General features: G+C 41.7%; 1 protein-coding gene across 5 annotated transcripts in view; it reads right to left on the reverse strand.

The window, feature by feature from the left end:
- Nucleotides 1-14,368, reverse strand: part of BANP (BTG3 associated nuclear protein) — a 144,551-nt gene that overhangs the window by 35,942 nt on the left and 94,241 nt on the right. For 2 of the 5 annotated variants that reach the window (XM_086758112.1, XM_086758111.1), the window contains exon 12: nucleotides 3,215-3,440. The exons of the other annotated variants lie outside the window; for them this stretch is intronic. In XM_086758112.1, the coding sequence (XP_086614238.1) occupies nucleotides 3,426-3,440 (15 nt within the window). In that variant the 3' untranslated portion in view covers nucleotides 3,215-3,425. Of the gene's footprint in view, nucleotides 1-3,214; nucleotides 3,441-14,368 lie in introns of those variants that run through there. 5 annotated transcript variants of the gene reach the window in all.

Below are 14,368 nucleotides of genomic sequence, written 5' to 3' on the forward strand. Positions count from 1 at the left end.
AGGAAATAAATTACTTAAGGGATCAGAAAAGCATTTATTACTCTACCATTTCCTAACCAAAAAAAAAAAAAACAAACCCCCAAACAAACAAAAAAAAACCAACCAAAAAAACCCCAAACAAACAAAAAAAACCCAATCAAAACATTCGACCTGGTCTCTTTGACAGGAATGTGTTAAAAGCTTCGCAAAAATCAGCTTTAATCAAGGTATTACCAAGTGTTCCCTTTTTCCCCTTAGGCTGTAGGATATTTTTCCCCCACATGGACAGTTTATATGCAAAAATAAACTTTTTCTTAGATTTTGTATTTAATTATGTACTAAACACCAGCGCTATCTTTTGTCCAGGATCCTCCTAAAACACAAGACTCCCCGCAATAGCGGATCTTCAACATGTCGCACGCTGCACACATCCAAGTAACAGCACCCACACCCCCCACGAGCTCCAGGCAGGGTCTTCTGCTCCACACGCCCCACGTTGGGCAGAGGCAGAGGGGACCATTGCTGCCGAGCTTCCCCATCCCCCAAATGCCCAGGCAGGCCAGTTCCTGAAGAGCAGAGGCCATGGAACAGGCACACCAGTAACGTATCCCAAATCAGCGTAATTATTGCAAGGTTCTTTCTCTGCAGTAACAGTGAAAGTGCTGCTAACAGAAGTGACATTTGGACTTCAGCTCTTGGAATTCAGAAAAAAAAAAAATCAATTCTAGCTCTAATTTACTGAACGCAGCCTTACACGTGTCGAGTTGGATGAGCTTCTCAGCAACGCAGATGCTTTGAGCTGACAGAAGAGACCATTGTTAATTAAGAGATTACTTCAGAAAAGTCACTAAACGACTTCACCAGACCATAAACAGCCAACCTTGCCAACAGCCATCACCTAAAGGCCTTCAAGGTTACAAACCACCGTGGGGCAGCTCTAGACCTGGATACCTCAGTCAGGAGGTCAACAGCACTTTTTTTTTTTTGCTGGAGCAAGCAGCCGGACCGACCACAATGTGACCGCCACAGAGAACAAATACGGGGCAATGTGCAAATTGACCTAACAACAGCGGCAGAACAGCTCCTCCCCATCATCAGGGAATAATTTGCCTACAAAGAAAATCAGCTGCTTGCAAGTCTGCTGCGTATCTTAACAAAGGGCGTGGTCTTTATTGACCTTAAACCACTGGCACAAAATCATCTGCTTTTTACCTCATTAATCCAGTCTTCTGGGTTTGAAGTTAGCGTAATCAATTTGTTCAAGAGAAGAGCTGCAATGACTGAGTCCTTCAATGAAAGTCAAGAGGACAAATGTGAACATACTTTTCTCCTGCAGAACATCTCGGAATTCTGACAGCGCTGGGATGTGCAGAGCAGCTCCTGCTTCCTCCAACTCATTGAGGAAAAAAAGAGAGAAGGTAAAACTATCCGAATATTTCTTTATCCGTACAGCTGCACATTCTGAATCTTGGGATTGTACTGGGACAGTCACCAAGCACAAGCTGCTAGCAGTCTTGGAGCAGACAATGTCACCGAATTGCTGTCATGTTTTACAATCCAGCTTCGTCGTTACAACCGTTACTCACACCCAAGGCCAACAGGATCCCAAGCAACAGAAGACACTGAAAGCATAGCTTGTATCCAAATGTCTCCCTTGGGGTGAAACTGTTTTTGCCTTGAAAAACAACTGAGAAGAAATGCAAAGACCCATGCAATGATCTAAACTTTATCAGAAGACATTCACCAATGGAGAGGCAGGTAACAGCAAACACATCACATCTGGTAGTAACAAACGATGCTGACAGCAGGACTGATTGGGAAGCGTTTCCAAAGATGCTAAGACTCCACGGCTTTAGGCAGCCATGGCCAAGCAGGTTCCTACAGCACAAACTCATAGCTTCTGTCAAGCCTGTGGCAAATTCTTTGTTGCTTTACTCTGCCCGACCACCGTTACACAGTCAAGGATGACTCATTAGAGCAGAGCATCACTGGTGCTCCTGAACTGGCAAGGGATGGATAAAAGCATGGGAGAAAGCAGACGGGTTTTGCCATCTTGAACGCATCACTTTCCTGACTCAACACTTTGCTGCAACCCTGCCTGTGTTTGGTAAGAGGAAGAGGACTATGCAGGTGGAAGGAAAAGCAAACTTCCCTCTCAAGCATGCTTAATCCTTTATCTCATTGACTAGAATTTGCCTGTTTAACACTGAAGAACTGCAAGAAGGCAAGCCACTCAGGAGTTCTTGGGTTTCTCACAGTCTTTTGGGGATGTCCTTGGCATCTGGGTTTGAAGTTAGCATCACCAACTTGTTCAAGAGAGAGATTTACTAGTCTGCCACCTCATCGCTGCAGTTGGCAAGTGAAATATCAGCAGATACAGGCCTTCCTGGGACACAAGGCTCTCCCCACATGAGTAAAGGTACCCACAGCCTTTTATCTATTGCTTGGCTTTTTCACGTTTAAAGGGGTCATCTGAATCCATGGGACAACAGGGAAGCTGTTGCGGGCACAAAAAATTATTTTTCCTGCACTTTAAAAGAATCTTAGAGGAAGTCAGTGGCAACTGAAAAATCTAATTTCATTATCCTGCTATACAAAAGTACTGAAATCAAAAGTGATGCAAACTGCAGAAAAATCTCAGGATGCTGTACCTTCACACGAGGGGTGAAAAGAAGCAGACATCGCCCTTTAAGCCCTCAGCGTGAGGCACGTGAGCCAAATGACAGAACCGACACAAAATACAACTCCCAGTTTGGGAGCATGGGGAATATGAACGACCACAGAGGAACGTACATATGGACGGACTTTCACGACATCGAGAACAACATGTTTTACAAGGGAAATGAAAAACAAAACTGTTGCACATCAGCATAAGCCAAATGAAGGAAATATTTCAGTTTCAAGTCTGGGCACAAAATAAGAGGGACTAAATATTTTTCAGAAACTAAAACACAACTGTGTTTATTTCTTTTCTAGCACCATCAACCACATTCTTTTCCATAAAAATTAAGTCCAAATTTTACAACAAAAACATTCAGAAAAATATTTGTTGAAGTAAATCTAGAATTATTTGTGATACAAATTTAAGCACAGAAAGTTACTCATTTATAAAAAGTAACTTTTCTAGAACTGTGATAATTTTTTTCCTTTTAATATTTTTCAAAAAAAAAAAGTATCAATCAAGTCCATAAGTCACTAACGGAGAGAGAGGGGCAGAAGGATGGGAGCTGGAATGTTCTTGGGTCGTATGAAGTGCCTAACCCCAATCTGGATGTCTAAGGTTTGCGGGCTTTGTTTGGTCTATCTCACCGGATGCTTTCCTTGGCACGGATACAGGTGAGGGCTTTGCAGTCAACTAGATCAGTCTTCAGCTGTAAAATTCTGAGCAGTCATTTTGATGTTAGAGAGGAGAGCTCCGACTGAAGCTTTGGCTGGGATATTAAATTCTAAATCACAAAAACCTAATAAAAGACAAAAATAGTCTTATAAATATTTATAATTTATTCTTACTACATTTTATTTATTACTGCAGGAAGTATGAACCATGGAAAATTACACGGAAGCCATCAAGCCTAACATATTATATGTGAAAGAATTTTTTACATTCTGGAAACAGGCAAACAGAAAGGCTTCTAAAGAAATCCTTTAAAGCTCCTAATCCAAGACAAACACGATGATTCTGACTGTCCAATGCTCCCGCAGAGCGTTTGCTGGGTACTCTAATCGTTTCATGAAGTGAAACGCAGACAGGACAGCGGCCGCTGCGAAAAGCTAGAGCACATCTGCTTATTTTACACACCCTAAAAACGGCTTTTTGTTCAGACATGCAATGACCGCTAAAAAAAAAATTGGGAAACCAACTGTTTTTCCTGTTAAAACATTTTGACAATATTCACGCTGAAACTCCTAAGCTGTGCCATTGCTTTTCACAGTGGCAGTAATGGTTTTTATTGGCCAGGGCTGCTACTACACCCCGCGGCAGGACGGGGTTGCTGGGTCTCCTCCGTCGGCAGCCCCAGTGAGAATTTGAGCTGCATTTAGTGTAAAAAGGCTACAAAAGGCTGTAACTGACCATTGAGATGTCAAAATTAGAGTATCAAGTTGTTCTTTTTGTTACGAGCTATTATTTGTAATGCAGAAACTAAATTTAAATACATGCAATAAAGTTATTTGCCCCTTGGTCTTAAATCTCACATAACAGATCAACTTCCCCTAAACTTACAGTGAAATTTGATTCATGGCCAAATTTTGCCCTCTGACACCTGCCTGCATGGTATCTAATAACCGGTTTAGGCTCTTTTTGAACAAGAGAGAAATTTGGAATATGATGCTGTGATTTTAATTAAAATAAGACTTATATTTACTCTACTATGTGGACTTCTCTGCCTACAGGCAGCATTATCATCCAGAAATTAAGTTGACATGGATGCTGTTGCAAATAAAACATAAATGGAAAAAATAAAGAAAAAATGGTAAGGGAGAAAACGACAAGCTTAGACTTATCCTCTTCCTCCCACGTATTTAACCTACATACTTCAGGAAGGAAGAGGCCGGATAACAAATTGATTGCCTTTTTTTTTTGTGAATCACCTTCATGCTGAACTTTTTGACCTTCGCCTTCTCATAACCCTGAAATCCAATAATGATAAAATTCCAGAGATATTATGGAGAGCAGAAGGGCACTTAGCTGAAGTGTACTGTTATAGATATGACATTTAGAACCAGGCCTGGAATTGGCTGGACAGATTCTCTAATATAATAAAAACGGCCTTTTCTTTCCCACATTTTACTATCTGTCTTTGTTTATTCAACCATTCAGCAAACCCAGCTGGATCACAGACATTGTCATCAAAGAAACATTCTAGGTCAGCCAGAAGTGGATGCCAATTGTCTAAAAATAAATAGAGGCTTTGTCACTGGAGTATCATTTTAAGGCCCTTGCAATGAATAATGGAACAGAAAATCTTTCCGAGCAAGTGGGATACACTGATTTCAAGCAGAAAGATTTCACAGTTAATCTGAAATTTACAGTTATTGTAAGCTCCAGATAACCTAATTTTTAGTTTACTTCAGTAAAAATGATACATGGAGAAGCTTATTAAAAGGTTTGGTATTGCTTTTAAACACTCCAAAGAGCTGTGGAATACCTTGGAAGACAGATGAGACGAGCCTTTACCTATCGCACAGACAAGAGAACTGAAAGGATGTGGTGAACCAATTTCCTACGGGTCACCGAGTGGCAGAACTGGGATCAGATTTCACACTTTCTACCTCTTATCCCTGATATAATGCACAAATTATTTCCTCCAAGCTAAGAGAAGAGCCAAGATAAGAACACACAGCTTTATCAGTATAGCTTAATTGCTAAAGATCTTAAAGGAGCTTTAAGAAGCAGAAGTCAAAGATGTTATAACAACTAGAGACTGGCCCTGTAAACATATTAATTTACTCTGAAGAAAATACTTACTTAAAAATAAACTCCTTCACTGAAGTTTTTAAAAGCTACTTCCTCAATGGACAAATACAAAAGTTTTCCAGCTGACATTTATCCAAGTCTCATCAGCAAAGATGATATTTTGTCTCACGTGTCACTGAGGAGTAAAATTCATTGTAAATCTGTAAATCAAACAGAATTTTTCTTCTATTTTCTTTGGTCTTCATTAATTCTCCTACATAAAACATTTTCCAACCTTTTCTACTCGTCTCAAAGTGCCCCAAAACCAGCATGGTGCAGGGAAGTCACATTCAAGGGCTGCTTCTGCCAAGCTGCGTTGTGACCGCGGTTTCTGTACTGGGCACCAAATCCGCTGGACAATCCTGCGGAGTTAAAAAGTGGTGCTGGACACTTCCAGAGATGATAAAAAATGCACTCCAAAGAAATGGCATTCAGATGAACACTTTCTTGATTACTAACTGTCAATTTGTCAACTCACCTAAGGCAGAAGTACCAAGGGAGCCCAGAGACCTGGGCTGGAGCAGCGTCAGGGTCGTTTACACCGAGTGAGAAGTGTTATAATTTCAAGTCGTTAGAAATTAACAGTTTTGCCTCCAATTCCTTCAGCTTGTTAGAATGGATCTCACTTGGCAAAATGCATTCAAGTTCTATTAAGAACACAGCAATCATTGATAAGACCACAGTTTCAGAATGACTAAGCCAGACTCAGGGCACCTCTGTGCTCTCTCCTTTTCTCGCCCAACGGAGGGGGGACAGGAGGGGAAGCTCTCGACCCCCAGCCACACAAAGAGCGCGGGTCAATGCGAACCCTCGCTCCGTGCCCAGACAGACCACACACTGTACAATTTTGTGTTTTGTATGTCAAGTGTTTGGACTGGCTCAGTTCTTAGGACAAGAAAACACTAGATATTAAGCAGCTTCATAACAGCCTCACATTTTTTGTAAACTCTATTAGCGGCCGAGCTCCTTCATACCAAAAGTTACTTTTTCTGAAGTTACACTGAGCAATGGCAGGCACAGGATTTGAGAAGCAGTAGTTCTGGCTTTCTGTCCAGCACTCAATAGATTATATGACATTAAGGAATGGACTACATCCCCAAGAACCATAAATTCAAGTCCTAAAACAACAAGTATGTCAATATTTCTTTTAGGAATGGGAGTCACTAAATTGATCTGCACTGAGCTGCTTGTGCTTTTCGCTTGTTCAGTATTTTGAAATCATCAAGATAAAACGTCCAAAGAATGACATAGTAACTGAGTAAGATTCAAGCGAATATAATCCACTGCTTCTTGTAAAACCGGGGAATTACCGAGCACGCTGCTATGCTTCTGGCACTGCCTCTGTGAGATATAAGCTCTCTTACGCTTTCGACATCTGATGCTGCTGTAAAATATATTAGAAGTGATGTTACATCTCTTCAGAAGGAAATCCAACCAATTTCTAACCTTCCATAAGCTACAGAAATTGTTTAAAATCTAAAGCAAACTATCCCAGACACAAATAATTTTCTGTTCTAATTGGCTGGAACTCTACTGCTCCTTAAAAAAACCCTCCTAACAAAATACTTCTTTACAGCGCTCTAATTCTGTACGCATTACAAGTCAAAAGTTTCTTAGGTTTCTCAAAGTGCTCAGGCGTTCATGATAAAAATAGTCTGAAAAAAAAAACATTTAAACTGGAAAAAAAAGGAAGAAAAGGTTTCGCACGTTTTTCTCATCAGGTTGGCTTCTAGTTTTCTATTAAAGTTATTCCAAGAAAGAAATGATTCACACTCCCCAAGTTGAAATGCTGAGAAATTTACGGTATCTTCCATCCTCACCCTGCCTGCTCCAATGAGCCTGCAAGCAATGGGAATTAAAAGCCACAGCAATGACAAGAACGTGAAGCCAATGCTTCCCAGCCTCTCTGGGAGAACATGTCGGATAGCTGTGACCGCAAACTTGCCTTTGTTTACTCTGTTGTGAAACACTTCATATTCTGATCAGTCCTGTGGTCGAACGAGGCTTAATGAATAAAATGTGCCTCGGAGATAATAGAGATTGTAGTGAAGACATTCCCTGTAAACACTGCTACACAAACACTACCATAAAGATGTAAAAGATAAAGGCTGTCTGAAGCGGCTCGAAGAACAATCTCACAGTATTAATTGACGCAAAACAAGTGAAAACGTTTATCAGCAGATCTCTCTCTTCAGAAGGGAGAAATGAAAAGCTGCAAGGGCTCCGGGATCATTTTCTCCCGCTGATGAGACACAGACAGGCAGCCCTCAAAGGGCAAGGTGACAAGATAACCCAGGTTGTTCCACACAGCTGGAAGAGTTTATTTCTCCTAAATTAAAAGATCAGCTCCAGAGGAAAATTTAAGGAGCTGGAACGATCTGGCCTCATGTGGTGGTTTTGTGCTCACTCAGTGCTGAAACACTTGCTGGAGCATGGCTTCACCGTGCCTTTCCTTCCAACTGGCTGCGGCCAGGCAGAAAGTGTTTCACAACACCTTGCCCAGAGTCCAGGCCAGGGAAGTTCAGCTGTTCAAAGTCCCTAACATCACGTCCTCCTTCCAAGTCAGAACTCAGAAACACATTAAAAGATTTAAAGACTAACATTAACATAACATGAAATATTTACAGTCAACCTTGTGGTTAAGTTATTTATTGTCCAGTTAGGAAAACACTCTCCATGCCAGCGCTTGAACCTTCTGGGCTCTCTCGAAGTACCAGGACTGCTAAGATAACGGGGCTTGCTCGCTGGTTCCTTGCCTTGGCATTCACGGTCTCATCCTACAGCCCCTGCCTGTTTGAAATATTTTCTGGCAAAATCACCCTCTTTCCTCCTGAAATGTGTGCTTCTATCTTCTGCTACTGTATATTGTGCCTGTCTGGGTTGACTCTCACGCACAACCACAGGAAAGGTCATGAGACATCCCTGCTCCCTCCAACTGTTCTTTCCCACTGCAGACCCACACGGTGTCCTTTTTGTAAGACAAAAGCAAACCCATTATTAATAAGTTAGTCGCATGAGATCATTCTGTCCAAGTCTTTCAGACATCACTTTCTATGCAGTGTAGGCATTTGTTTTCATTCCTCCGTTGGACAAAATGTCAAGAGGTGATACTCAGTGCTTCACTGCTGCTGTTCTGCAGTTTAGCAGTGTCCAGTACAGATTGGTTTGCAAGGGTTTCGCAAACTTTTGGATTTAAATAGACAAAAGAGACTGAACAGCCATAGCGTATCTTTTTAAACACTTGCTTTGAACAAAACAACTAAAACCCCAGCTTGCTACCTTAAATAAAACCTACTCCAGTCCTTACCAGGCCTACTGAGCTCACGGGCTGACGTTGGAGACGGGCTGCCCGCGCCTCCCGCTGTAGTAGCGTTCAGTATTTGCTGCAGGATCCCATCCTCTGTGGTAGCTCTGGCAACTGCAGGCCACATTGTGTCTGAGTCTGGCCAGGCTTTGTTTGCGTAGAGTTGGTTTTGATCAGGTTGACATGTACTAAATTTAACGCTGGTCTTTGTTCCACTGTGCTTTTGGCAAAAGCTCCAGCAACAAGTTCTGTAAACACAGTGTCTGATGGTTTTGTATTTCACTGGCTAATCGTATATCTGCAGTCAAAGAGCAAGCTTTTTATTCTAGTGGGATATCACCCATTTGCTCTATTTGGCAATACCAGTTCATGGCTGATGGTCAGCTGGCCTCTCAAAAACGGATCATGAAAACTTCTCACACAGCTGTACTAAAGCCAAAACCTCCTCTTCTCTTTGTCTGTGTCGGTGCATAATTATTTTTTTAGCAACTACACACAACAGCTCCTGAGCTTTGGTTCTGATTACACAGAGATAAAAGACGTGTACAAAGTCAGAAAGCTTAAGTAATTTCAGTAACATCACGTCCTGAGGCTTCTTATGCTGCGGGTTGGTTAGTGTTTTGGGGTTTTTTGGGGGGTGGGTGGGTGGGGTGGTAGGAGGGGACGAACTGACCCACAACCTGACCACCTTAGCCTCACGCCACATGCCATCTTCTGCCTTCCCAATGGGGCACACCAGCTCTACTGACCAGAAGTCAGACTAACTCCAGCGTATTATTTATCACCTTTCCTCCCAGCTGAGTACACAGCCAAATATAGCGACAGCGCTGCTGGGACTCCAAAGAGATTTTTCTCACATATGAATACAGACAAGACTGCTGCGATGACCATGCATCCAGTCCATAAATACTCCTGGCAGGCCAAATTGTCCCCCTGGGCTGTGCCCTGGCCATCACTGCTCTGCGCTATCAAAATCGGGCTGTAATTTTCAACAGAGCATCTCTGGTGTTGAACCCAACTCAAAGGATAATCTGAGAAAACTGTCTCTTTTAAAAACATTAAAATCCAAATAAAACCATAATTATGCTTTTTATGGGCTCTTGTTATGGCCCGCCTGTTTTTGTGAGAAGGCAGAGCTGCAGGATTAAACAAAATAAAATATTCAACACAGATATTTCTGCTGGACTCCAGCTCTGTGATCCAGATGATTTGTGGCTGCAGGTCTCTTCTGCAGTATTTTGTATTTTTCCTCATGCCCACAGCAGCAGAGCCATACCCACGGCTTCTACCACAAACCAAGTGGCTTGCTTCAATGGACAAATTCTCCCGCTTTAAAAAGCATTTTGCTTCTGAGGCTCTTCCACCAGATTGCTATCAGAATCTGATCTCTTCTCACAGAAACAATTTTAAAAAATCCTCCAAAATTGAAAAAATGGCTCTTGAGACTTTGATTAGTCACAGGGTTTTCTATGATTGCAACCCCTTTTAGCACCTCCTCTGTCAGAAGGTAAAAACGCATCTCCCCCCTGTTTCAGATCTTACTGGAATGCAGCACTGTTCCAGTTTCTTCACCCCAATTTCACAGATGCCTTCCTCTTACAGAGCTGAAAGAAAATTGTTAAGTGTCTCAAGTGTGTCAAGACCAGGTACTAGTGTCCAACCATATTCCTTCTTGCTGCACTCGGTCCATTCCTGTTTCCACTTTCCTGCGCACCTAGCAAACCGCAACTCCGCTGTGTGCTTTACATCCGCTGCTCTCCCGCTGAGGATATTTTCTGGTTTCTGTTTATGCCTCATACCACATAGAATTCGGTGATCCCATGAGCTTTTTGAAAGACTGCATGCGCGCATTTGTGTTGGGTTTTCTTAATTACATATCCTGTTCCAAGTTGGCAACGCAAAATAACAACATAACCTTCGCAACCCTCTGCGTGTATTTTGTCTCAAAAAACTCAGCTTTTAACGGAGTCGTCCCACTGCACCTTGCCGGGGAGAGCGTGACAGCACGGCACAACTCAGTCTTCTCCTGAAATAAGTATTTCAGAGCTCTCACGTTGCTACCAAGAAAGGCTGTGGAAGAAGGATTGAATATATAACATAACATTTATAATGAAAAATAAGATACTGATGAGGAAAGCATTCTCAATCAACTCAGTGGAAATGACACTAACACAGGAACATCAAACCACCACGCAGAATATGAGAAGGAAAAAAAGAAAGAAAGTGGCACTCCCTTGTATTTTCTGATCTCAATTACCACTCTCACTCAAATATTGTGATTTTTACATGAAGTCATAATTTGAGATCACATTTACGGTGGTGTGCCAGAACCTTTGTGCTCCTGCCCGCACTGGGATAAAAGAGCTGGAAGCCCGACAGTGCTCGGGCTGCTGAAGTTTTACCTGGCAGTCGCTGCAGGACCCGAGGGACACAGCTGCCCAGATCGCTCTGAATTGGAGAAAGGCTGTTAGGGCTTTGAAACCAGCTACACAAAAGTGGCACAAGCACACTTCAAAGGCACTAGCGCAGTATATTCATGAGGTTTCAGCAAAAAGCACAACCGAGAAGGAATGTCAGGGCAGCCAGGAGCCAGCCTTTGATGGAGCTGTGAGAACAGAGACCGGGGGAAACCAAAGCAAAGCCAAAGCAAGAAGATTCTTACAAAGCCAAACTTTTCCTGGAGCAACTAAAGAAGAAAGATGCCAAAGACTATCCTGAGGGAGAAACAAGCCCCTCATTAGACATATGGACAGCTATCGTAAATAAAATGTAGGAGAGTAGAGAAAGTCTACTTTTTGCCCCAGAAAGAATGGCTCAATAAAGGCTCCAAAGAACAGCACAAAAATGAAGTTTTTTATTTAAGCTAAATCTTAAGACAGTGCTATGTAATCGTAAGAAAAGACGACCCATGCCTGTTTTTCCATAGGGGAAAAAAAAAAACCAGAATCAAAATCACTCCAAGGCAGCTTTAACTTCACAGCTGACACACAATACAATGTTCCAGTACCAGAAAAGTCTGTGCAAAAACTGTGCAAGTCAAAAGAGCTGGCTTCTGTCAAGCCCATACTTTCAAAAACAAAAGCTCCCTGCTACCCATCAGCACTGCTCCCAATATACAGAAGTAAGGCCTGGGCTGTTTTACGGGGATGCATCCAATCCAACCTCATTTGAAAGGCATTGCACCTCCATTTCATTGGGTTCTCTGTGCAGCGCTCCTATTTTTGAGGCTACAACGCAACATCATACCTTAAAAGACACATTACACCTCTTCCACAATTTAAAATGGAGATTTTAGAACACAAGTTACCTAGCATCTACCAACGTATATGAATATGAAGGAAATAATTAATAACGAAAAGTCTCAGTAACTGAAGTGCTGGCCGCGTTTAGCATCAAAACAAAACCATCAATGGCAAAAGCTTCTACAGGACAACAAACTTGTTTGCTATCCAGATGACAAAGGTGGAATTCATATAACCAAATTCTGATATACCCATGTATATTTATTTTAGGCGTTACACATTCCCTATATATTTCCTAATGGAGGGTGTACAATTTTCTTTGGTCAGTAATAAGGGTTGGCGTCAGCTCTGGTGCATTCTCACCTCAGGTGAAGGCCTCACAACACCACTTAGGAAGCACGGCTTACGTGTTTGCAACATCGATGTTGCTGAGGAATGCCAATGCTTAGATTGTAAAACTTGGTTCACTGAAACAAAACATCTTTGCCCAACAGTAGGTTTCATTTACAGCATATGCAGTCTCTCTGAGAAAGTCCACAACTACCAAATCACACCTTTAAACTGTTCCTTTAATTCCTCACAGCATCTATCAGCAGAGAACAAAATTTTAAGTTTGTATTTTGTAACTCCTGTGACAGTGACACCATCATTCCCCAACAGTATTTCACTAACAGGTTTCCCGTGGAGGAACAGTTCCCAGATGCCCCCCTCTCTATTTTTTCCTTTTTAAAGCAGCCATTCTCAAAACAATTCTCTTAGCTACAAACTTAAATCTTTGCACTGTCCATAACGATTACAGATATGAAAGAAAGAGTGTAATTTTATAAGTGATTTTCTCTAAGCATGCATCACAAGCTCAGTGCCACAGCATCACGCTAAGCATGGTCACACCTGAGGGGTCCCTGCTGCTGGCTTCTGGGGTTGAATTCACCAGTAGCAGAGCTGCGGGGCTACACCTGGAGAAAACCTGCACCTTCTCAATCCCACAGGACAGGGGCCACCTGTTAGTAAAACATAACAGACAACTCTCTTCAAACACACAGCCCGGCACAAACCGTTCCTTCCCACAGATGCTATCGAGAAGGCAGATAGTGTCAGACGGACCGTAAAACTTAATGGACCATAAAACTGGATACCTCCGCGCCCCGCAGGAGGCAGCTATCCTTATCACTGCGCTGCGAGCTCATACTCCTTAAAAAGATGATTCCAAAGCAGATTGGATTTTTTTATTATTTTTTAACAGTGAGAACAATTTTGACTTCTTTTTTCCCCTCACAAAAATATTTCATTTCAACATATTTTGGCTTGAACACCACAAAACTAAATGGTTTTTTGTTTGTTTTTACTCATATATTTCCCTCTTTTACTGCTCATTATATTGCAGTTTTTCTCACCAAAGCAAATACAGAAAGGACCTTCCAAATCAGGGAAGAGGAAGTCTGGGGATTTTTTAGCTTCTGATTTTTGCACTGAGTTGGGTTGAAAAAAGCAAGGACTTTTTATTTCTTTCAAACATTTTGCACCAATTTGTGCTTTAATAATCATTACAGTAAAAACGCAAACAGATGACAAATCAATTTATCATTTTAATAAAATGTTTTCCTTGAAATGGAAAACACAATTCTCAACAAATTTCAACATTTGGAATTAATATGGCATTTGTATGAATTTAGAAAAAAATTCAAAATAAATGTCAGTTCTTGTACTGACATCAAGGTCTGACTAATAAAAAACAAACCAATTAACCGCAAGGGCTGAAGTCTGACTTTTACGTTCTTTTCTCGATCATCAGCGTTTGCAAATGCTCGGAATTAGAGCTGCTGGATGCCATGTGCCATTACAGGACTGGGGCTGGGGAAACCACCAACTCGTCCGTTGTGTTTTCCTGGTCTAAGCAAACCAGATTTAGAGAGATACAATTCACGTCCAGGGGATAATTTAAATAGCACTGATTTTCCTTCTGAAATAGACTTCCCTTTTTTACAATTATGCACTAGTCTACGGTTAAAAGGATGGGACGTTTTCATTGCAGGAAATCCTGAAGAGGAAAAATGACAGATTTGTCTGGAAATTTCAATTACTTAAGGAGAGAAGCAATGAGGAAGGTCAGAATCTCTCTCAGTCAGTACTGACAAAGTCTGAGAAGTAGGATTGCACTGTTATAATTTTTACAATTTACACAGATTTTAGATAGAGGCTGAAAGGACAAGTTTAGTATTTCAGGCAGGAGAAAAAACTGTGAAACGAACAATAAATACTTATGAAACAATCTGGCTTAGTCTGGTGTAATGGGACAGGAAATAAGATTAAAACCATGTTAAAACCACAGAATGCTGGTACTTCCCCCTGGAAGATGCTGGTTTCCAACACACGGCAGAAGTCACCAGC

This window comes from Chlamydotis macqueenii, chromosome 13 (assembly GCF_036417535.1).
Source record: "Chlamydotis macqueenii isolate bChlMac1 chromosome 13, bChlMac1.mat, whole genome shotgun sequence".
In the NCBI taxonomy this organism is placed as follows: Eukaryota; Metazoa; Chordata; class Aves; order Otidiformes; family Otididae; genus Chlamydotis; species Chlamydotis macqueenii.